This window comes from Augochlora pura, chromosome 4, assembly GCF_028453695.1.
Source record: "Augochlora pura isolate Apur16 chromosome 4, APUR_v2.2.1, whole genome shotgun sequence".
Lineage (NCBI taxonomy): Eukaryota > Metazoa > Arthropoda > Insecta > Hymenoptera > Halictidae > Augochlora > Augochlora pura.
Genome location: NC_135775.1, coordinates 745569 through 768623, shown reverse-complemented (window position 1 = coordinate 768623; position 23055 = coordinate 745569). Strand labels below are relative to the sequence as shown.

At 45.0% G+C, this 23055-nt stretch overlaps 1 protein-coding gene and 1 long non-coding RNA gene across 2 annotated transcripts; one reads left to right on the top strand and one right to left on the bottom strand.

Annotated features, from left to right (window-relative positions):
• Nucleotides 1–2522: 2522 nt before the first annotated feature.
• Nucleotides 2523–5145, bottom strand: LOC144469225 (uncharacterized). Its single transcript, XR_013493934.1, has 4 exons — nt 5023–5145; nt 4483–4789; nt 4202–4355; nt 2523–2783 (listed from the first exon to the last, which is right to left on the bottom strand). It is a non-coding gene; the product is annotated as an uncharacterized LOC144469225 (long non-coding RNA).
• Nucleotides 4102–19375, top strand: Ca-ma2d (Ca[2+] channel Muscle-specific alpha2/delta subunit). The gene is made up of 13 exons (XM_078179243.1): nt 4102–4298; nt 5588–5669; nt 7856–8121; nt 9349–9767; nt 10450–10769; nt 12968–13228; nt 13920–14048; nt 15038–15402; nt 16170–16374; nt 16453–17041; nt 17127–17482; nt 18176–18472; nt 18668–19375. Exons 1-13 carry the CDS (start codon nt 4216–4218, stop codon nt 18959–18961), a joined length of 3666 nt encoding a protein of 1221 aa, XP_078035369.1. The 5' UTR covers nt 4102–4215; the 3' UTR covers nt 18962–19375.
• The last annotated feature ends 3680 nt before the right edge of the window (nt 19376–23055 follow it).

Below are 23055 nucleotides of genomic sequence, written 5' to 3'. Positions count from 1 at the left end.
TCGATTTACTGAAATTAAAATATATCTTTTTCTTGATTTAGTGAAATAATTTTCTCACCGAAATGAAGCTGCGTTTGTTTTAGTCTAATCGAGAAAACCGACCTGCACATAGCAGAAATGAAATATTCTTTTACTAGAATAAAACGACATTCGCACGGAATATTCTAACAACCTGATAAACAACATAATTGATCGTTTCCGGAATCATTGAATCGCGAAGAAAATAAGGCGTCAAAGAAACGTCTTTTGCAAAGCGAAGGATTTCGTAACGCGGCACCACCGAACTATTTGCCGGCCGTACGAACAAGATAAATGAGAAACACGAGCAGAGTGTAACGCCGAGTCTCGTATTTTGTGCGAATCAACGCATATGAACGTTTTCTGGAAACAACGTCGCTTGTAATTCGAACGTTCTTCAAAAGGAGCCCCATTCAACGCCGACATTCGTAAACGCTTCTCGCTATTCATTATCAAGCGCGCGTCTCTCCGCATCGCGGTTTCCTTGCGTCACACGCGATAGCTGCTCCTTTTTTTTTGGCCAGTGAAATTAAAGGAAGTTTTTCTGGTAGCGCATTCGGAACCGCGTCGAGCAATTTTCTGCGGTCATTTGCGCTCGGGAGAGTGGATTCGGGGTTACGAGTTCCCCGAAGCCGTTCAATTGCATCGTCGATTTCAAAATGGCTCGTAAAAATATCGGATTCGTCGGATCACCGCTGGCCAGCGATTGCGAAAGATAGTTTCGAGGGACCTTTTCCAATTAACGAAAAACACGGCGCTTAATTACTCTTTCGATCTTCTCGAATTTCGCGCGTCGCGAGCATATCGCTGTTCTGATCTTGGAGATATTCTATTGCTTATTTATATTTATTTTAATTGTTCTTTCTCAATATCCATTAGTGGAAAATTTCGTGAAAATGTTATTTCATTATTTTCGAAAATTATAACTGAGAAAACAAACCTTTAAATGTCTTATTGGAACTATTGGTTTTAGAACAGCGATACGGTGAATCTTATTTCATCAATTCGAAGACTGGAAGTAAAATTCGAGACTCAGTGGTTGAATTTTTTCTGACAGGTGACTCGCCGAACCTTAAAGTTATTCTAAACTCGGCTGTTCCTAATGAACGAAGCAACGCGTGACGCGCTTATGAGTCAATCGCGGTGTACGTCGGTTTGCGCGAGGGCGTACCGCGGACCACGTGTTCGAACCACGGGCAACACAATGGTTCCAATTCGTGGCGTGCGTAAATACGTGCAATTATCGTGGTGCAATGAAAATAACGGGTCTTCCCTCGAACAGGATATTCGTACTCCCGCTCGGCCAGATCAAAACCCGGTGCCGTGTATACAGGGTGAGTCTCGTCACGCAACAATAAAATGTTATTTGTCATTCTAGAAGCTGTGCAACTTCTGTCTGAACAATTTTTTCGTAAAACTAATATTTTACGAGTTAGTCGATGTCACGTTACGAGACTCGCCCTTCGTGTATGGTACGAATCTCTTATCTGAACGTCTATTTCTTTAATATGCTGATACCAAAACATTCTGTTATCGACCAATTTTATTCGCGTCCTCTGCTAGGCGATAATCTATCCGAGTAATGCAACGATTAGATAATATTACGTTTCAATGCCAGAATATTATAGAAATAAAAATATTCGCGCGAGGGAGTCCCTGCCTTTTCGTTCATCGATTTTTTTTATCGTGTCGCAAGCGTATGGTTTTCAAGCTGAAACAATAATAATGAAATAATATGTAAAATAACAGGTGATATGTACAATAATATATAATATATAATACTACTACCTAATTCGAGCCAAAAGAAGAGCGAGTAGCGACGCGGACACAGGATTAGAGAAAATGCGTACGACTAACGGACAATTACAGCCGAGAAGTTTTGAAGATCGATTTTATAATGGACAAACCGCTGTACTACTCGTCGTCGCCTTCTTCTTCTTCTTCGCCTTCCTCTTAATCGACACTTAAATCCAATGAACGACTTCCTGCGTGAAATTTTACACCTTTTAATCGCCGACCCCGAGCATCTCACCGAGCAAAATGCCGTAATATTTAATTTCTTATTTATTGTATGCGTTTCTTAATTTCTTACAATTCTCTGCTAAACTTTCGTTAAGAGGAAAAATATCTGCGCAATCTTACTTAAACAAGATATCGGTGATTGACATGATGGATTTCGACAAATGAGATCTTACATCTTTCTTAACATGTTCTTCGAAAATTTTGAAAGCTGCGAACAAAGTTGTCCAATGCTATTCACAGACGTATCCGTCTGTAAGCATTCTGGACACCCACGATAGTACTTCAATTTTTCTTCAACCATATTGTCTGCGAATCAATCTGAAAAAAATAACGAACGATGTACAGAAAGTTTTATAAACGCAGTTTGTTGAAAAGGGGAAAGCTTTCCAGAGGAAACAGATTCCATCACCTGGAAATGAATTGAAAGGAACGCGCCACTGTTCCGATAGAAAAACGTTGAAATAAATCAAGGAAAGGTGGAAGGTCTATCTCCAGTATGGTTGCTGGAAAATAATCCAGAAAATCGTGCTTTTCGAGCGGAAAAGCCGTAGAGATCTTTGGTCGATGCTTGCGCGCAGAGCTGCCGCGGAATGGTTGTGGAAATCGCATCGTGCCGTCCTCGCGAATGCAGCAATTCCGTCGATTCGAAACACGTCCATTGCGGAACGGTCTTTTGAAACATGTTCGCTGTATGACGTATCACACCGAGCCTCTTCAACGCGACGTCGACGCTCGGCCGTACACTGAAACGAAACGTATATCTTCACAGACGTCATCGATCAATCGTCACAATTTTATACCATAATTTTATTAAATTGGAAGCAGAATAAATTTCACATTCGCGCAAAATTTAGCTGCTCGAAGTTAAATTAGACAATTAAGATCAGCTTAATTTATCATCGATAAAATTGTGTTTTTATTTCGTAAATCGATGCATATTTCTATTCTCTTTAAAAAGATATTAGGGGTGCTAGGCCGCAAATTTATAAGTTATGAATTTTGTCCCGAACGCCCATATAACATACTTGTTACACCGTGCGCCGCGGTGATTCGTTAATAGCGCGTTGGAGAAACCAAGTGGAATAGAACGGAACAGAAGCAGAGCAGCCATAGAAAAGAAGGGAATAGAATAGAACGCGAGTTTTTGGCGTTACGCAACATTGCCGACGAAGAAGAGACGATTATTGCTCGCGGCGAGTTTTCTCGCGCTCCGCGAAATTTTATCTTCCCCGCTCGCGTTTCTACTATTTCTTCCGTCTCGTAATTCAACACTTCGCCGACGGTCGCCGTATCATGCGCCGCGACGAAACGTTCTCCACGCGGCTGATCTATTCGATTTCCCATAACGTTTCCCAGATCCAAACCGATGAGCGACACTCCGGGTTCCTCGTCAACCTCTATGCGAAACACTAGACCCCTATCCGAGCTCGAAAACCGAGTAGCTCGTCTTGCGAACGATAAGATAAACGTTTATTCGGATATACGTCAATTGTATCGCGTTTAGGCTGTGAATTTAATGCATTTATTTCATCGACACCTTACTTCGCTAAACAATATTAACCCTTTGCACTCAATGCTACTTTAACACTTAGACAACTGCGCCAAGAGCCTAAAGAATTTTATATAATTGCAGTATTTTATTCAATGAGATGACAATGTCAAAGCAATCCTCTTCGTTCAATTGTCTAAGTGTTAACTCTAAATCCAAGACATTCTTACAGTCATTTACAGGCTTCTGTAGCACTGTATGTACTGCAATACGCTGCGCGTGGTTCTCTTTCGCTTTTTGGCGTTACGTAACGAGGAGAGAAGCTATGAACACATGGGAAAAGTCGAAAAGCGAGGTTCCCCGATGCGTGCGGGCTCGGCGCCGTCTCGAAGGGGTCTCCGTTCGAGCCGGTGCGATTTTATAAATACACAGGACCACGCGAACCGGGTCTCGTGATTCGTCGGTTCACGGGACGGCGCGAAGGGGGATCGGTTCCTGTACCAAAAATAATCGGGCCATCTCGCCGGCCCCGTGGAAAAGATCAGGAACGCAACACGCCAGTCGGAAGCTGAAAGGTGAAATACGCGTGCTGTGCACCGGCTTTCCACGGAAGGCCATAATGAGATTATGCGACGGACCTTGCCTCGACGCTGCTGGCAAATAGATCGTTACCGGCACCGTCGAAAATGAGATCGAGTATCTATCGATGTCTGATCCTCCTCGCCCTCTGGTTCCATTACGCCGGCTGCTTCGGCAGGGACACGCGAATGTGAGTAACAACGCTTTCCTACTACATATTCTCTCTCGACATAATAGTTGTAGCTTCCTGCGAACATTAATCCATACAGTGTCGAACAACGATACACCCTCGATTGCTTCAACTAATTTCTTAATCATTACTTTGATTTCTTAGTGTGCTTTTCTATAAATTCTCGGATCTCCCGAAAACTTACCGAATTATCTATACTTGGCAGAATATATTTTCCGTGGCTACAACATTTTTGTTGGGCGTTGAAAGGGTTGATTCTTCCCAACTAATTTAACAGGTGTAATAGCAGCGCCGCACGTGTGCGATAATCGCAATTTCGCACTGTACGTGATATTCATTTTATGCGTGTCGTTCCGGTTAACCCTCGTACGGCTGTGACTAGATCACTCTTGACCCGGAATACTTAATTCGTTGACTTATTTGCTCGATCTTCGCCGATTAAATCCAAATGTATTGTTGTTGCATTAAGAGCAACAGAAAGACCAATGAATCTGCAAGAAATGATTTCAGTAATATGTTTTGAAAAATCGAGTAATTTACTCCACTAAAATCCATTAAAAGACTTGTTTGTCTACGCTTTCATTATATGAACTTTCTAGGCTCTGTGTACCATATATGGTTCTCTTTTTTATGGATCCGGGGATAATCGGGGGCTCGATGAAGTCAACAAATTGCTATCGATCTCATTGTCGGAATATCGATTTCATACACTGTTTTTGTTTACCCGGCTAGCTAAACGCAGAGTCGCATTCTCCGTCGAATTTAGTTCTCGCTTGGAACAGCGCCAATTTTCGATTCCCGCGTGGCGCACGGTGTTCGCTCCATAGACCAAAAGTCAAAGATCCAAAGCGTGAGATCGAACATCCTGTTTGGTTGGGACATCCTGCAGTCATCATCTGACGAAATAACGATTACTATTTTTGCGTACACGTTTCAGGCAATTATTAATCTCCACTGGTTTTCTAAAGAGACATAAGGAACTACGGGTGTCTAACAAATCGTAGAGTATCAGCAAAACGTAAACGATTGATTAATGATGCTATACATGTTTAGAGAATTGTCCCAAAAGCCTCACATAACCTAACACCATACGGCGTTTCCTCGCGGATCGATCGGATGCTGTGAATTCGATCGGACGTTTCGGATACGACCAGTCAATGAACACGTGAGCCGTGGCCCTTGCAATTACCGGGTAATTGAATGAATTCCACGAATTCCTGGACATCCGATCGGCAGCGTGGCCGCCCGACAGTGATCGTGATCGTGATTGAAATCGTTGTCGTTTGCAGCGTGATACGGTGGGCAGAGAAGTTGGGAGCCGAATTATGGGAATTGGCGGACAAGGTGGCGCGACCAGAAGAACTATTAAACGTAAGTGAAAACTATTCTTCTTCCTTGTTCCATCGCGACTCCCCGACACAATTCGTGCCAGTTCTTCCATTAGCGTATCATCGCGCCATCGTGCCATCTCTCTTTTCCCACCCGCTTTCTCTTTCTCGTTCCTTCTATCAGTATCGGCTGATCGCTCCAACTATTTTCGTTACGCCTTCGTGCACGCGATTATTGTCACTTAAACGGGAGCACCGGGGTGGGGACAAACGGGAGAATGAACCGGAGAAAAGGGGAACCGCCACCTAAGGATTGAGTCATCGGCGGAGTTTCTAAGAATTTCAGGAATTTCGATAGACCGAGAGACAGTTTGGTGGTTGCTAGAATCCGCGGTATGTGAATTCTCGTAGATCAAAGAATTTGATTAGAAACCTCGGACAAGCATCCGCGATGCATTTTAACGCTTTCACTGTCCACGTCGATAACCTCAAAAATTTCGTCAAATTAAAGCAGGTTAAATTTATTCGATTCCGAAGTTCAACGGTGCGACGTCGATCAATCTTTTGATCATAATCAAATTAAGAAAATATAACACATTAGCGTAATTGCATAGGGGGCACGGCAGTGTAAGATATGGCTGAGAGTTGACATACGACCCTAAAGGATCAAATAAACTCTAGAATATCGATCGCGTGTTCGTACATATTGAAATGTTTTCAAATACCTTTGTCTTCCGGCTTTTTGCATACCTTTGCCTCATCTCGGTTAAACAAATTGGCAAGCTTTTATGGTTTTTACAAAGCTGCGCGCAAACATTCTATTTCCAGCACGTCTATCTTCGCGACATCTGCGTCTAGATTAGATTAATAGGTACTAATCGATTTTCGTGCGAACGCTCGGAAAAGAAGGAAGATTAATCGATTAGCTGTGACAGCGAAGCGATAAAGATGCAGGAAAAACTTTTTGAAACGAAGAAAAGTGGCGCGTCGAAGGGTCAGTCATATATCGACTCAAGATAAATTGACCGGCTTAACGATCGTTTCGGCGACGATAACAGGCGTGATTGGTCATTTTTTTCAGCAGAATAATTCAGCGACGACAGAACGCGATCGGAGGAGGAATATTTTTCAAAGTTTCAACGGTTTATCTCGTGAGAGATCGCGGCTAACGTCACTGGGAACACTGCTAGAGGGAACACAGATGCCGCCTGCGACGCGTTTCAGCCATCGTGGTACGAGTCTTCGTTTCCAACCGGTATCGTCTCCGTTTCATTCATCCATTTAATCGAATCGTCTTCTTATCGTCTCGGTAAATGGATCGAGATTATTTTTCTTATCTCAAACTAGACACTTCGTCGAAGACGATTGTTTTCGACGACGCAGCCACGTTGCATCGCTGCTGCGTGTCTCGTGGGCGTTGTTATTAATAGAACCGGTCAAGATTTGTAACACAATAAGCTGTTGCAGACGTTCCGAATCTAAAATTGAAAAATATATCGATACATTCGATTTGGATTAAAATTTATAAACGAATCTCTAGTCAAAATATAAATTGACTGGTTGCAGATAAAGATCTATTTATGTTTTATTCCTTTCGATCGTTTTATTCTTTCTGACTTCTACCTGATCATTTTTCTCACACGCTACTCGTATGCTGCAACAATTTTAGATTTGCTAGAGATTAATTATTCATTATTAATCATTCTGTAAATGCAATTTTTAAATCCATTTCATCCATTTTATCCACTTTATCCATTATGCACAGAGCTGATCACGGTGACTGCGAGAGAAATGAATTCGCACGAGGGTTCGGTCGCCATTCTTCCGGCGAGATGCTACCAGGCCAGGGGTGAAAATGAAAAATCAGCAGGCCGGAAGGTCGTGGAATATTTCGAAAAAAATTCCAGTCGTGCCAGGACTCCCGGTATTTCGAGTTCCGATTACTCGAAAACTTTTTTTTCCCCCCCGTTCGGTTTATTGTTCGGGGGACAATGGTGGCAGGGTGGCGCGAAAGATGAGCGACCATTGTGTCTCGCGTTGGTGGAAAAGATGGAAGGTTTTTCGCCGCGAGAAATTAATAATACGTTTCGCGGCGGCGGCGGCGGCGCGTCGCAAAAGAAGAAGCGGCTAGGAATCCGGGTCAAAACGGGGATATAAACGTGGGCGAAGAAAGGGGAGGCAAAGGGTGGCGCGTAACTATACCTACAGGGGCCCTCCGATGAATTGCAGAAATACAAGGCGATGAATACGCGAGTGGAGGACAAGTCCGGGGAGGAATTAGTGAGCATAATCAGCGAGAACGTCGGCAGGATGCTGAGACGGAAGATGGATGCGGTGACCTGCATCCGCGCGAAGGCCGAAGAGAGCGCCGAGAACTGGCAACCGGACGAAGAGGACGGTAATTTCACCTACGTATCCGGCAAATACAGCCACGTGGCCGATCAGAGGCTGCCGAAGATTCCGGAGAACATGGATAAGAACGCGACGGTGTACAGGTGCTCCAGAAACTCTAATCGCTGTGCAGCTGTGCAGACATTTAAAAAAATAACGAAATTTGTACAGGGACACTGATATTCTTTAGCAAAAAAATTATGATATTCTCATAATAAAATTAAAATTAGCAACAAATATAGTCGACTGCCCCTATGCAAATTTCGCTATATATTTTATTCGTTTTATTATTTGATATCGTTTCTTATTCAATCCAATACCCCCCATTGCAGTAGTTCACAATTGCTTGTCCCGAATACAATTTGAGAAACTTCAAGACTGAAGAAGAAAATGAACGAGAGAAGAGTAGGAAATTGAAGTTTAGGACGACTCGAGTGGTTCGAGACTTTTTCGGCATTGTTCCGTTCGGCTTCTCGGCGACACTCGTCCCGCGATATCGAGTGGAATTAGACTGAGAAAGCTCCGGATGTCTTCGGCATCGATTCCTAGAACGATTGACCTACGAACTAGGTCTAGCGTTTTCTTCTGCTCCGAATTCCCCTTCTGTTTGAAGATGTTAAAGCCGAACGGATAGCGGCGTCCACACATTCTCAACCACTGTCGCGCGCACTTCGCTGAAATTTTCTGTACAGAGCTTGACAAAATCGCTGCGGGTTCGTATCCTCGTTGAAATTCGATGATTAAGTCGTACTATTTTCTACATTGTTGCGCGTTACGTTTGCCCAAATTGATCTTTTCCTATATCCATTGCAGGCTGACCCCTTTAAGGGAGTCGAAAGTTTCGAGGGTAGTCTCACCTCTTAAACTTGACTCAAAGGGTACGAATCTAATATTTTTGGCTGTCCTCCAAAGCCTGCAAAGTTTCATACCGTTTGGGGGAGCATCATCTGCTACCCTTCCCTTATAGTACTCTAGCCGATAAGTAAGCTTAGTTTTAGGTTCTTTACACGAGGTCATCGTATATTGTATTCGCTCCAGGTATCTCGCAGAGCATCCTAAGCTCACTTCCAGCTTTCGTTTAAGCTAAGTTCCACGAAAATAGGACTACAGGAACGTATCTTAAAATCCATCCTTTTCCTTTCAAATCTAGCAAACCCCATGGCGTCAGAAATCGATTCCTCTTAATTTTTTAAAATGATCTTATCAATCTGTTGCAATGCAATGTACTCTGTCTTAAAGTAGACACTTTCAGAATTCATTTAAGCTAAATTAAATAGTAATATCCCAAGTAACATTTGCAGGACCTAAAATAGAAAACGAATGGTTCGCAGGGATATAGAGCTGACACCGGACTCCCATTTCTACAACATACCCGTGAACACGAGCTTCTCGTCGGTGCACATCCCAACGAACGTGTACGACTTGTCGCCGCCGGTTCTCGAAGATATCCTGAAGACGGACAGCCTCGACGCGGTCTTTCGTCAGAACTACGAGTCCGACCCTGCTCTGTCGTGGCAGTATTTCGGATCCGTCACTGGCATGCTACGGCAATATCCTGCCATGCAGTGGAAAACGGACCCTACGGCGGAAAGCGCCGGCAGCGAAGGAGACGATGACGGCGGCGAAGAGGAGGCGGACATCTACGATTGCAGGGTGCGCAGCTGGTTCATCGAGGCTGCCACCTGCAGCAAGGACATGGTGATCCTGATGGACACCAGCGGCAGCATGACGGGCATGGGAAAGACTATCGGTGACCGATTTCTCTGGTTTTCCCTCGATCTTTTTTACTTGTTCGATTTACTGTAAATTCTGAATAATTGTCCGTCAGCTTGTAATTAAAAAAGGGAAGATACGAATGAAACAAGAATAACTTGTTTCTATTAATAATTTTGATAAGTTAAAAATACTTTAACGATCGTTCAAAAGGACATTGTTCCGCATTTTATCATAATGACCGCAGCCCCTCGCGCACGGTGATCGATTCACGCGCGAAGTCGGGAACTTCTGTTGTTCTATTCGACGCATCCCAGGCAGCTGTGTCAGAATCGCAACTGGAATACGGTTGCGGTTGCCGTCTGTTAGCCGTGTAATGCATACTTGGAGTGCACCGCAAACCTGAGGTTACGCGTGCATTGTTTAGGGGTGGATAGTATGCCGACGCTACTACACCTTCGCACGGGTATCGAGGATCTTCTGGTCGTTAACGTAATATTCTCGGTAAAACCATTAAATGCCCAGGAAACACGACCTTCTAGAATATTCCAGAAAAATCGCCACGACTTCAATTACTCTATTAGCGTCTTTCTGTTTCACAAACAGGTGCTCAAGCGTCGTAGTTTGCGTGGTCATTTCCGTAGAGATTCTCCCCCAGAAGATTTCACCCTGAAATGTCTTAGGAACGTGAGTTTCTAGCCTCGAATTTTCGCTTCCAGCCAAAACGACCATAAACGCGATCTTGGACACCCTGTCGAACAACGACTTCGTGACGGTGCTGAGCTACACGAATGGCACCACGGACGTGGTGGACTGTTTCAAGGACATGCTAATCCAGGCGACGCCGGAGAACGTGAAGACGTTCAAGAAAGCGATCACCACGGTGAAGACGGAGGGCCAGGCGAATTTGACCGAGGCCTTCGGCAAGGCCTTCGAGCTGCTCAGCAATTACAGGGAGACGCGTGGGTGTGGGTCAGACACGCCGTGCAATCAGCTAATCATGCTGGTTACCGACGGGGTTCCTGGAAATTTGACCGAGGTATTCCCTTCATCTCGCCGGCCCATTTATTCGTCAATTCAAAGATATTCCGGCGAGATGTTCGGACAACATTTTCCGTTTCTCTAAACGCTCTTATCGCGATAGAATAAAGCGGTCGATTTCATCGCGTCGATTAACATAGATTACGAAGATGTCATTCGACTCTTGCTATCAGCGTGCGGAGAAACGAATCAGTTTATCGACACGAGTTTCTGTAAAATTTTGTCTTGGCAAGGGATTTCGCAGTGCTCGAATGATTTATTTACTAAGACGAAGTCGGTTTTAACCTTCAGTGTCTCGCGATCGACGGAGCAACTAAATATTTACTAGCACGACCATCCTCGGCCTAATTCTAGCTCCGCCGATGGTCGAGCGTCACTCGAATGTGTTTTAATTAATGCGCAGCCCGCGCAGATTTTTGAAAGCGCCCTTCATTGTCTAGACGCCGTCGCATCCGTGTCGCGTTACCTCGAGCTTCGACGAACGTTTATTCACCGATTCGCAATTCCCCGGCGGCCGCGAGTTATTATTAAATTTAGGATCGTCGGACGGGTTTTATTCATAAAATTGCTAACCGGAGCGCGTCTGGCATCGCGCATCGGGGGCCGGTCCCGTCCGCCATTTTTGGTGAACCGGGTGGAAGGTTGCTCGTAAAGCCGCACTAAAATTAAGTGGCTCTCCCGCGAATTTTCACTAGCCGGGGGAAAAAGGTCGCGTTTCCAGCTCTATCCTCGCTCAGAGTAGCTCTTCACTTTTATGAGAGCCCACTCGCGAACAGCCGAGGATCGCGGTGGTCTCTGTCTCTCGGTCGATTCCTCTTATTTCCCCCTTTCGCGTGCTGCTCCTCCATCTATTTCGCCGTCTCCGTTCCTTACACCGCGACGATTCTTCATCCTGCTTTCATTTCGCTGTCCTCTCGTCCCCCACTTGTACACCATTCTGTCTCTTTCCTATTCATTTCCTTGATCTCCCCGTCTTCTCTGTTTGTCGAAGACTTTCCTCTTCCTCCTTCCGTTGCGTCCTACTTCGTCTATTTCGCCATCTTTGTTCCTTAAACCGCGGCACTTCTTACTCCCGCTTTCGCTGTCTCCTCCTCCTATCACTTATCAAATCTTCTATCTCTTTTCTATTAATTTCCCCTCATTTACGTCTTCCTTTCGGTAGGATGCTTCCTTTTCCTGCTTCTACTAGTCTCTCTCTCTCTCTCTCTCTCTCTCTCTCTCTCTCTCTCTCTCTCTCTCTCCTACTTTCGTTTCTCCGTCTCGTTTTCTTTTATTTTCCTGTTAAACTGCTTACACAGGGTGCACCGAAAATGCTGTATTTGTATATTTTTATATTTCTATATCGTAAATTAAAGACAGTAGATATATTACCGGTGTTTTGTTAAGTTTTCGTTTAGATATCGTTAACAATGTCAAAGTTACTTCAAGTCCGTATTTTTTATTATTATATACGTCACTGTAGCACCAGTTTGATCGCAACAGTTCTAGACACCTTGTACATGGTCTAAGATTCGCCTAACGTCTCACGGTTGTCTCCTTCCCAACATCTTCCCGTCTTTTTCTCTCCATTCCCGCTTCGTTGTTATTTTTTATCTCCCCGCGCCCCACCGCCACCTCCAGACGGCGGAAAACGCATCATCGGCGATAACGCGCGATAACGCTCGCATCGGGATTACGCGAGCCGTTACGCGCGGCTCGATTAGGCGACGTCGGGTCTAGGATTCGCTTTGATGCGCTTCGCCCGCTTCATCTAACGTAGGTGTCTCCTAGTCTTCGTTTTGAATGGAACTCGTTACGATTCTCGGATGAAGACAGTTCGTAGGTCGCGCGTCGAAGACGGTAGAAAACCTGAGATCTATAGTTAATCTAGTTTTCAGTTACTATATTGAGTTGGTCAGTAAGACGTTGCACTCGATGTCTAAGAAAACAAACGCAAATTGATAAAAATTGGCCATCGTTGCAAGGGTAACTTTAAAGTGATGTAACTTCGCGAAAAAAAATCGCAGCTACATGTTTCTTTTTTCAATTAAAGGGGAAGGTTCAACCTTTATTCCGTTGTAAACGGCAACCCTGAAAAAATTTTACCAAGTCCGTGCGTTGCATCGAACTTGATAAAAAGTTGTTCCACACTGTTCAATTCAGACAAATTCCAAAAGAAAATTATACGTTCTCTGAAACATCCTCTTGTTTGTTCAGGTGTTCAAAACATGGAACTGGCAGGACAACAATACCCACATCCCCGTCAGAGTGTTCACTTACCTCCTGGGCAAGGAGGTGACAAAGGTCCGCGAGATTCAATGGATGGCTTGCCTAAATCGCGGCTACTACACGCACGTGCACACGCAAGAAGAAGTTCGGGAACAGGTGTTGAAGTATATACCTGTGGTGGCGAGGCCCATGGTCCTCCAGGACGCGGTGCACCCTGTCGTCTGGACTCACGCGTATGCCGATATCACCGTAAGCTCTTCTCTTTGTTTCTTGAAAGAGAAAGGTTTAATGATTGCAGGATTAAACAAGGATCATAATCATAAGTGAAATAAAATGAGGATCGTGATGATTAATCGTGAACACGTTCTCACGGTGGTCGCATTATAATCGTTGAATATTAATAGTCGGATTACTTTCAGCTGAATGCTGGTTCAGTGTTAAGGACAACGAAAACCGCGTCCTTAGAAGTTAGCTTAATTATTTTCCAGCATCTTTAAAACATGATCCTCTCGACGATCCGATTCGCGTCGGATTACATAGCCGCGGAAACTGAACTGGCGAGAAACGATTCGCGAGACGCGTAACACGATCGACACAGCGCACACGGCGGTCTGAGAATACGCTTTTTTTGGCTTAAATTATTTTAGCGTTGTTTCAAGGCTTCGACTCGTAGCATAGCGCGCCATTGAATTACTACAATGTTATCAAATCAAAATTGTAAAAATGTACAAAATGTCTAATTAATTGATATAATGTTCAGTAAATAATTAAAGTATACAACGCAATGGCGTTGTCAAGACAATGATCTCCATATAGTAAATATGGTATCTAGTTCAAGCAATCGTCTAAGAGTCTCTCTCTCTCTCTCTCTCTCTCTCTTCGTTTGGGTTAGCATAAGAATCTCTGATTCTGTAAATGTTCTCACTTGCAATTCCATCAGAATCCGGCACTCGCCACTTGGCTGTGGCTGGTGATGCAGCACGAGGAGCAACAGTCCCGACTCCAGAAACACCTGAAAGGGAAACGCCTGGGCGTGCGAATGAATGAGGACGAAATCTACATACAGCAGGTTGAACCCTAGCAAACCAACCAACAGTAGAGATCCCTGTAGTCGCTTTGACCCTACCCCACTGGCAACCAAGATGGCTGACGAGGGAACCCTGGTGACCGATACCCGCCGATTTTTATGGAACTTTCCGCAATTGTTCATTAGATCTACCTACGATACATATAATTGTAAAAAGAAATTTTAATGACAATTTTACACGAAAGTTTTTGCACAAAGGATCGTAAATCGTTGGGTGTGTCTGTTAAACCATTGCGTACAGTTCCGTCGAAATCAAACGTGTATCGGTCACCGGAGATTCCTCGTGGGTCCTCCATTTTCGAACTTGGATTGCGATTAATAGTAATAGTGACGATGATAATAATAATAGATTGTGGATTGCAGTAGAACCCCAGTAGAATCTTTAGTATTATAGAATCCTAGACAAATCTGCTGGCTCGAGTAAGCTGGCTGCGGTCTCCGGGGAGCCTCGATAGATTCCACAGTCGATTGCCCGCGAGAACCACTTTTGCCACGAGAGTAGATGCGCGACAAGTTGTCGCGCGAGGCACAGATTCGGAACCGCGGCGTATTTCGGCAAACACGACTGCAAAGTTTTCGCCGGCTCTCTTAGACTTTGTAATGTCCCCGCTGCATTATTAATGTCGAATATCATTGTCCCTGTTTTGAACGCGCGTGTATAGCTTGTGCGTGCCAGAGTTGCGCTCAATTACAAACGGATTACTCGACGTATTAGAATTACAAAGTGATTCAATTACTCGAGGACTTGTAATTACAAAGTGAATCGATTACATCGCAGTTCGTAATGCGGATCTTTGTTCAATTAAGTTACAATGTAATTCGTAATCCAATAGGACTACGATCACGAAATACTGTACAAATCAATTGTATCGATTACGAGTTACTGTACGATCGAGTTCAAATTACGTATTACGATGTAATTGAATGAAAATTATGTATTACGATGTAATTGATCGCATGAATGTTTGCAGCTCCACAAGGACGAGGACGTACGGCAGGACGCCTCGATGCTGAACACGACTGCCTGGCAGGAGTACAGGCTGCTGACATCGGTGAGCACGCCGGTGTTCGACCGCAGGGGCAACACGAGACGCAATCGAACCAGGATCGCGAATCTGCTGGGCGTGGCGGGCACCGACGTGCCGATCGACGACATCCGAAAGCTCACGTTGCCCTATAAGCTCGGCGTGAACGGCTACGCCTTCATCGTGTCGAACAACGGCTACGTGATACTCCATCCGGATCTCAGGCCCGTTTTCAAAGGCAAGCTCAAGCTCAACTACAACAGCGTCGACCTCACCGAGGTGGAGATCTTGAACGATGGCCGGGAGCCGAGGTAGGTAAACGGAGAATCGATGAGCTTCGAAACTCCGATTCGCTGGAACGCGAATTAGTTCAGCGAAATTCATGTTTTATGAGAAATTCTAAAGGACAATATTCAACGATAATATTCGCGTTGACGAACGAGGAAAACTTAGAACGTGTCAACCGCATCCCAGGCACTCCACGAGCCTCTTCCTGAGGTTGGACTCGTTCTAAAATAGTCTCATTGCTCGCGAAGCCTATACCGTGAGAAGAATTTTTCATTGCGAACAGATTGGAATATCTGCGGAAGTTCGGCCAGTTTTCCGTGCAAATCGTTCCCGTTCGCTTTCTAATTCGATAAGTGTGCGGGTGCTTTCATTCTCGAACTGGTATGTGCAAAGTAGAGTCTGAGAGATCAGAGCGTCCCTCCGCAATCTAACTTTCCCTACAATAAATTCCCGCGGCGCTGCGCGACGCGACAAGACCGTAGAATAAGACCGCACCGTATACAGGGTGTCTTCAAATTATGTTACTTCCGGGAAATGAGGAGTTCTTGAGGTCAATTGAAGCAACCTGTTCCTTTACAAAAATGCCCTCCGAGGCATCGTTAGCGAGATATTAACGAAAAACCGTGACCAATTAGAGACGAGCTTGTGAAGGGAGAAGTTGCTTCAAATGACTTCAAGCACCTCTCATCTCTCGATCACGAGTATCTTTTGGGACACCCTGTATACATATTGCTTCCGGAGACTATGCTTCGAGGATTTCTTATTTTTGTTTTATTAAAAACGAGCACAGGAACCCGGGGCCGGAGGTGCTGGAGCTGCGTGCTGCGCTGGTCGACCACAAAAGCGGCAGCATGAAAGGGGTGCCGGTGAAATTGCATTACGACGACAACCGTCGTGTGACCCTCGAAAGACGGGACTATTTCTACGCGCCGTTGCCGGGCACGCCCTTCGGTCTTGCGGTCGCTATACCAAATTACGGGACCACGTGGATCAAGGTAATTTCTTTCCATTTTTTCCTTTCCATCGTATCATCTTTTTCTTTTCTTATTTATCTATGTCTTTTTAATATGAAGGTCGGCGACGAGATCCGGAGGAACCAGAACATGAACATCGACATCTCGCAGTTCTTCATCGGCGAAAACTGGCGAGTGCACCCCGGCTGGGTCTACTGTCGCTACCATTATCTAGAAGGCCACGAGTTCGAGGATACCGAGGAGGAGCTGAGACACTTCTTGGAGCTGATGAACATGCCAGGCTGGCGATGGTCGGAGCAGTACGAGGCCTACTCGACGGCACAGTCCGATGTCAACGACACCTTGAATTGTGGTAGCAGAACGCTCGCGCAGGACGATTATTATTGCAACAAGGAGCTGATGCAGCTGTTAGTCTTCGACGCGAAGGCTACCAATAGCAGCTTCAACGAGGAGTTCCAGCTGAAAGAGTCCCAGGCGAGGCATCTGGTGAAGATGTACGGGATCTTTCTGAGATTCGTCGCCACGCAGAGCGGTCTGACGAGATGGCATGATTTGGACACGAACAGAGTGCCCATGGACGAAGACGGTATCGTCTTCGGAGATCTTCATCGGAGGGCGGTCAACGAGCCCTGGTACAAGGGCGCCATTTTCCAGAATATCGTCGACCCTAACAGCATCTCTGTGACGGGTTCGTTATAAAATTACTAGAATAAGAGTAATACTAAAATAATATAAGAAATATAAGAGCGTGACGAGTTCGTTAACGATTTCAGTTCCATGGGAGGCTGGTGCTGACGCTATAGTGACGGTCTCCATAGGGATATTCCCGAAAGACGGCGGCAAAACCGCGCCAGCGGCGGTCGTTGGGTTCCAGATGCCCATGCAAGATCTTTACAACAGATTCATCAACTTGACTTCGACACCGGTTAACTCGAGCATGAACTGCGCCCACGGTTGGATCGATTGCTACTTGCTCGATCAGAACGGTTACGTGGTGATATCGGAAGCGCATAACGACACCGGCCAATTTATGGGGACGCAGGAAGGCGCCGTCATGAACTCCATGGTGGGCCAGGGTCTCTTCAATCCGGTGGAGATTTACGACTATCAGGCTTGGTGCGAGGAAATTGTAAGCAGGCCACACCGTTACGTACCGTCGTTGCTAACCTGCCAAGAAGCTCCGCGACTCATTTATGGGGAAATCGAGAACCGCGATGCTCTGCCAAAGCGTTCGTACACGAAGACGAAGTCTATGCTATTTAACCTTATTTTCTTTAGACCAAGATCTACAACGAGTCGAACAATGGACCATAAAGACGTTCGTACAATAGAATGAACTATAGGCAGTTTAGTCGACAGTTACTAGCTCAAAATGGAAATCGAAACCAACGCTGGTCTGTTAAAGTGTTAAGTAGAAATTCTTCGTCTTCGAACTTTACGGCCCGGTCTTTCCTATACTTATTCTATTTACACGAATAACATAAAATTTAAAATCGACGAATCCTCGTTATAACAATTGGCTGGAAAAATTGCGCGAAGCAGCAGAGTGTATTTCAAAATGAAATATGATTGCTCGGCAACGGGTAGACAGAGCAACTCGCCGACAAGTTTCTAATATCATCTGCGGGTTGGTTCGCGCGGTTCGGCAAGGAGAAAAAGTTGTCGAGCAGGGTTCGGAAGCTCGGAGGGAAGTTTCACGCAAAACGTTTTCGCAAACAAAGTGGGAAACTCGGCCAGAGACTGGCCAGGGAGTGACCAGGTTGTTCGCCCTCCGGCGCGACGGCAAAAACATTTTCCCACGAGCAACGAAACTGTTTCGCAGCGTATCGAGGGTGCGGCCAGCACTCTGACGGACCCGCTGATGCACCTCTGGAAACTGTTGCTCTGGTTACTGCTGCGTGTCGCGTGGTTCGCGACCCAGTTCGCCAACTTGCCGGTCAGCCTGGCCAAAGTTCACGCCGACGAGGACGCGCCGGATCCGCCGCCGCCCCCGAAGCCCTACCTATACCACTATCCTTGCGATCAGAAGAGGATCCTGTACATGATGAATTACACGGTGGCTGGCGAGGGCATCGCCAATCACGAGGACTACTGTTCCCGGCCCTTCTACGCTCGCAGGGTAAGAAATCTGCTTTCGAGCTAGCAGAATCTCCTATTTCTGTTCTAGTGTTAAACACAGGGTTTAACAACGTTGTTCGTTGATCTGCCGGAGAGATATTTCTCTCGAGGATAAGATCACGCTCGGAGCGATAACGATACGTTGTGGATTCGAACGAGCGAATCCGAGGTTTAAATAAAGGATCGGTTTTCGCAGGTGCCGCACACGAATTTGCTGCTGGTGGTAGTGGACGCAATGTTCCCCACCTGTTACAAAAGATTAGAGGTGACGCCGGTGATCATTTCGCCGTTGGAGTACACGAACGGCACGGAGAGCGCGCCTTGCCATAAAATGCCGCTGAACGACCTGAAAAGGCGGCGCCTCGAAGGCTGTTTCACCGAGCATCCCCTGGAGTACGAGATCGATGATTGCGGAGGGGCCGCAGGGCTGACCGTATCTTTGCTGTTGTTCTACACAGTGCTCGCCAGAATTCTCTCCACATTCGCATGACAATCTCTGCGCAGCTGGCAGACGAATTCACGCGTCCCTATCTAATTGTTAAGTCGCTAACCAGCCACCGATAGGCTATGCACCCCTGCACCTCTCGGTGAACCGTGTTTCCGTTAATCCTTTCGACTAGCCAGCTATTTGCAAGAACACCAATCTCGTATGATCTGTCGGATAAAGCATTTCTTATGGCAACGTATGGCGTTAAGTGTTATCGACACTTTATCCGTAACTGCCGCGCCAATCATGGTATCCCATAAACGTGGAATCGTGATTTTTATCGAGATAGAATACGATCGATTAGAATAGAATATAGGAAAAGTGGATAACGTGTCGCATCTTTGCTCGTGCGTATAATATTAATGACCAGACCGTGCATCTTAATATACACACTTTCATTTCCACATCATTTTACAAAAACTACAATAGAATTAGAGAAATGTTTTCTTCGTCGACTAAAAGATTACTCGTTGTAAGAAGAAAATAAAAACGCCATTAGTCCTTGTTAATTTACAGGTTTTCTCGCGGTTTACAAATTTTCACGCATGTCATAAACCTTATGAATATCAACAGTTCGTTAACAACTGATCTTTTGTTTCAAGATGATTAATGGTCATTGTAAAAACAGCAGTCAGTGAATCAGATATACAGTACGAAGAGAATTTTCTAAAGAACCAAAATGGCCGTTTTCGTTCGCAGAGAAGCAAGACACTTGGGAGGGTAGGCGCCATGCATCCCGCAATCCACTTTGCTGGCACATTCGCGAAGGATGAGACGTACGACGAATCTTAAGAACTTCTGGACAGATCTTGTTTATGGATCCAAAGTTCTGCCGCCGTTGCTGGAAGGCGCGTCCCATTCCCGCGACGAGCCTCCATTCTTTCACCGGCCATTGTTCCGATAACGTCGGCTGTACCAACGACAAGTTCTCAGCCCTCCAAGATCCACCGACGCGGTGCGACGTTCCTTCGAAACGAACAAATTTCATCGCTCCCCCCTTTCGTGCATAGAATCGTGCAATTTTTGTCTGTTATCAGCAGGTGTCCCAACACTGCATAACCATTATACTTTCCGAGAACGCTTTGAACTTCTGGACCGCAATGCAGATGGAAACGACGTGGCGTAAACAGCTGTTGTCGTGTGTGTCGTCCGATGATATCGGATGATAATAGCGGTCGAATCTGTCTCGGACCTCAACATGTATCGACGCGTCGCGAGGCGACGCGACACCAAGGGGCGGGCCGTCGCGGCCCGGCGGCGTCTTGCTAAAGTAGCCCTGTTCTTTATCGCAGAACAAAGGCTGCTAGTAGGAACCGCGTCCAAAGAAAAAAGGACAGAAAGCTTGACGAAATGTCCTTCCATCGCGTCGCATCACATCGATGCGAGATACGATTTGGTCGCGGAGAGGCGCGTCGTGGCGCCGCCAAGTCTGTTGACGGGACGAGTGGGGTCTTGCCCTAGAATCTAGAAAATACCCACCCCTCCGCGAGGCCATTTCGAGTCTTCTGCCCGTTTCATTAAACCCACAGTGGCTCCAGATAGTCTCCGTACACAAAATTCCCGATATTCGATGAATTCTCGATGCTCGAGCTATCTTTTTAATAACACAATCGCTATGCCGAATTTTTAAGCGATGCCGATAAGTATGAGGACAAAGTTACCGACATGCTGATGAATTCACGCTCCTCAAGATTTCATCCTTATATGAGAATATTTGTCGCCAGGAAATAAGTCATTCGAAGGAGATCGGCTCAGTACAGCACAATGTTGTCATTATTTAAGGATATTATGCAAATATTTAGTAACATAAGTATTAAAAAGTAGGCCATGGAATTGACGCCAGGATAACGCGGGTTGCCGGCTAACTGTAAGTGCCGAAAATTCCGCAAAAAGTACCGTACAACATTAAACATGGGCTTGTTTTCAAGCACGAAGATTTTATTGTATTATTTTTCTAACATGATTTGGTCTGGTGTAGCGTGGGCGAAACTTGGCTCAAGTTGAAAGAAGCGACAATGTACGTGTTAACCCCCTGTACCCGAATGGCGTCTCCGTGGCGTCATTAACAATCGAACGTCACGGGCCACAGTTCGGCGCCTATATAAGCATTCGGGAGAAAAACCAACATCTAAGCTAATTAATTTTCGAGAAAAATGCCTTTCAGACGCCACGTTAAATTCTTCGCGCCAAGTGGTGCACGTAAAATTTAAAAATCCCCAAATGCGGATCGTGGCAGTTAACGGATTAATATTGTCGTATTCTACAATGTCGTCTAACGAGGTAAGTAGGCTAGCTCGTTCTACCGTACGACTCTAATTCCGAAACTCGAAAAAGAAGGGCAGAGAATGAATTTCTTCCAAGCTCGTCTAATTGGACCCTTTATTCTCTCTGCAAGGTATTTAGGAAGACTGTTCCTGAAGCAAAGGGAGAAGAATAAAGGAAGTATAAAAAAGAAAAAGAGGAAAAAAGACGATCTTTAAACAGACGGTCGCTCATAAGCAACAATAAATAACTTCTTTTCTGAAACGCTTAACAGTGTTCTCCGTCGAATTGAAACTTTATCGATCCTGAGACAATTGAAACTGTTATCCAACCGTCGTCGTCGTACAGGCTGTTTCATAATCTGTGTAACCTAGTTTCAAGGTCCATTCAACACTTTGAAATGGTATACCGAGGCTTCTGGGATCTATTTGTTGTGTTTCCCGAATATCAGCGAAATTTCCAGACTCTGCAAAGGAGTGCACACTAGAACCTAGGAAAAGATATTTAATATTTAATAAATTAACACGCAACTGTACGGAGCAACGGCAAATTAAATATTAATGAAACGCGAAAATTAGTCCCGACCAGCATGACGCTTGTATGTGTGAACTTAATACGCCACAAAGGGTTAATTTATAGTAGCAATCAGCAACAGCCTAATAGCAATCAGCGACCACTCGTGGGATTACAATAGTATATTCTATGCTCGCAGTTTACTTAAGGTACAAATAGGTAAAGCAAATCTTCCGAGGGATTGTTATATCGTGAGAAATATATATTAAAGCCAAGGAATCGAGGTTCGCTGGTAAAAAGTCTCTCGCTAGCCCCGTACAAGTACGTCGGAGCCAACGAACCGGGTAACTGTGAAATCTGAAGAAAACGGATGCAGCGAAACGAGGCAAGGGGTGACAAGTCGCTGGCAAACATTACTATCAATTTCACGACGAATTTTCGCGAAATCCTGGCTAAGGATCATCCCACGAATCCTGAGAGAAGTTGTTCGATCGTTTCATTGTTGTGTCGCTGATCTCTGTACGACATTAAATTCAAAATCAGGAGCTCTTCTTTGTGACAGCTTCCTGAAAGAAAGAAAAAACGAAAAAATATTCTCTTAATTTTTCTATCTTCACAATTTAGTGTTTCACCTAGTCGACGTTGTCACTTTCTTATGGAAATGACCACGTTGAAAGTGATCAGAATTTCTCACGAAGAAAGACTTGTTTGTACAAATTTGTATATTATAATTTGTAGAAAAGTGAACACCGATCGAGTTTTGTTGGAAACATTTTTTCTGGGATCATCAGAAGTGTCTGAAAAATCATGCTTTGTTTTGGAATTGGACGGGAGCGTCGAGTGACGTAGCACGTTTGCCGCTTCGCTGCTTACCCAGGCGCCGAAATGCACCTCGAGCTCTATTTTTCGAATCAGCTTTCCATGTAAAATAAGTCTTCTTCGAACGGCTTTTAACAGCTCTACTACAAACCCTCCTAAAATTTAAATTGTTATATGTATTGCAATATATTGTTCGATGCAATCCAAAACGCAGAAACATTTCAGGTTCTTATAATATAACAAACAACAAGTTCAAACTAATTGAGCTTCGCCTAATAAATAATTGATATTCTATTACTGATTGTATAACATATACGTATATATAAGCATATAATATAGTTGGACAAGATCTGATAACGTTGTATAAGGATATTTGGACTTTATATTTTTGTCCCGCGTGGCCGCACTGTGTGGCGTTTGGCGGCGATTGGCGGCGACATCGGTGGAGCAGAGGTGGTGGTTGTTGCGCAAGCTCGGCACCGCTCCAGTGTTACGCGCCGATC

Coding starts and splice junctions, on each gene's coding strand:
- Ca-ma2d (XM_078179243.1), top strand. CDS start 4,216: ATGAGATCGAGTATCTATCGATGTCTGATCCTCCTCGCCCTCTGGTTC. Junction 8,122..9,348: donor AAGAACGCGACGGTGTACAG/GTGCTCCAGAAA, acceptor AATGGTTCGCAG/GGATATAGAGCTGACACCGG. Junction 17,483..18,175: donor AGGCTTGGTGCGAGGAAATT/GTAAGCAGGCCA, acceptor ACTGTTTCGCAG/CGTATCGAGGGTGCGGCCAG.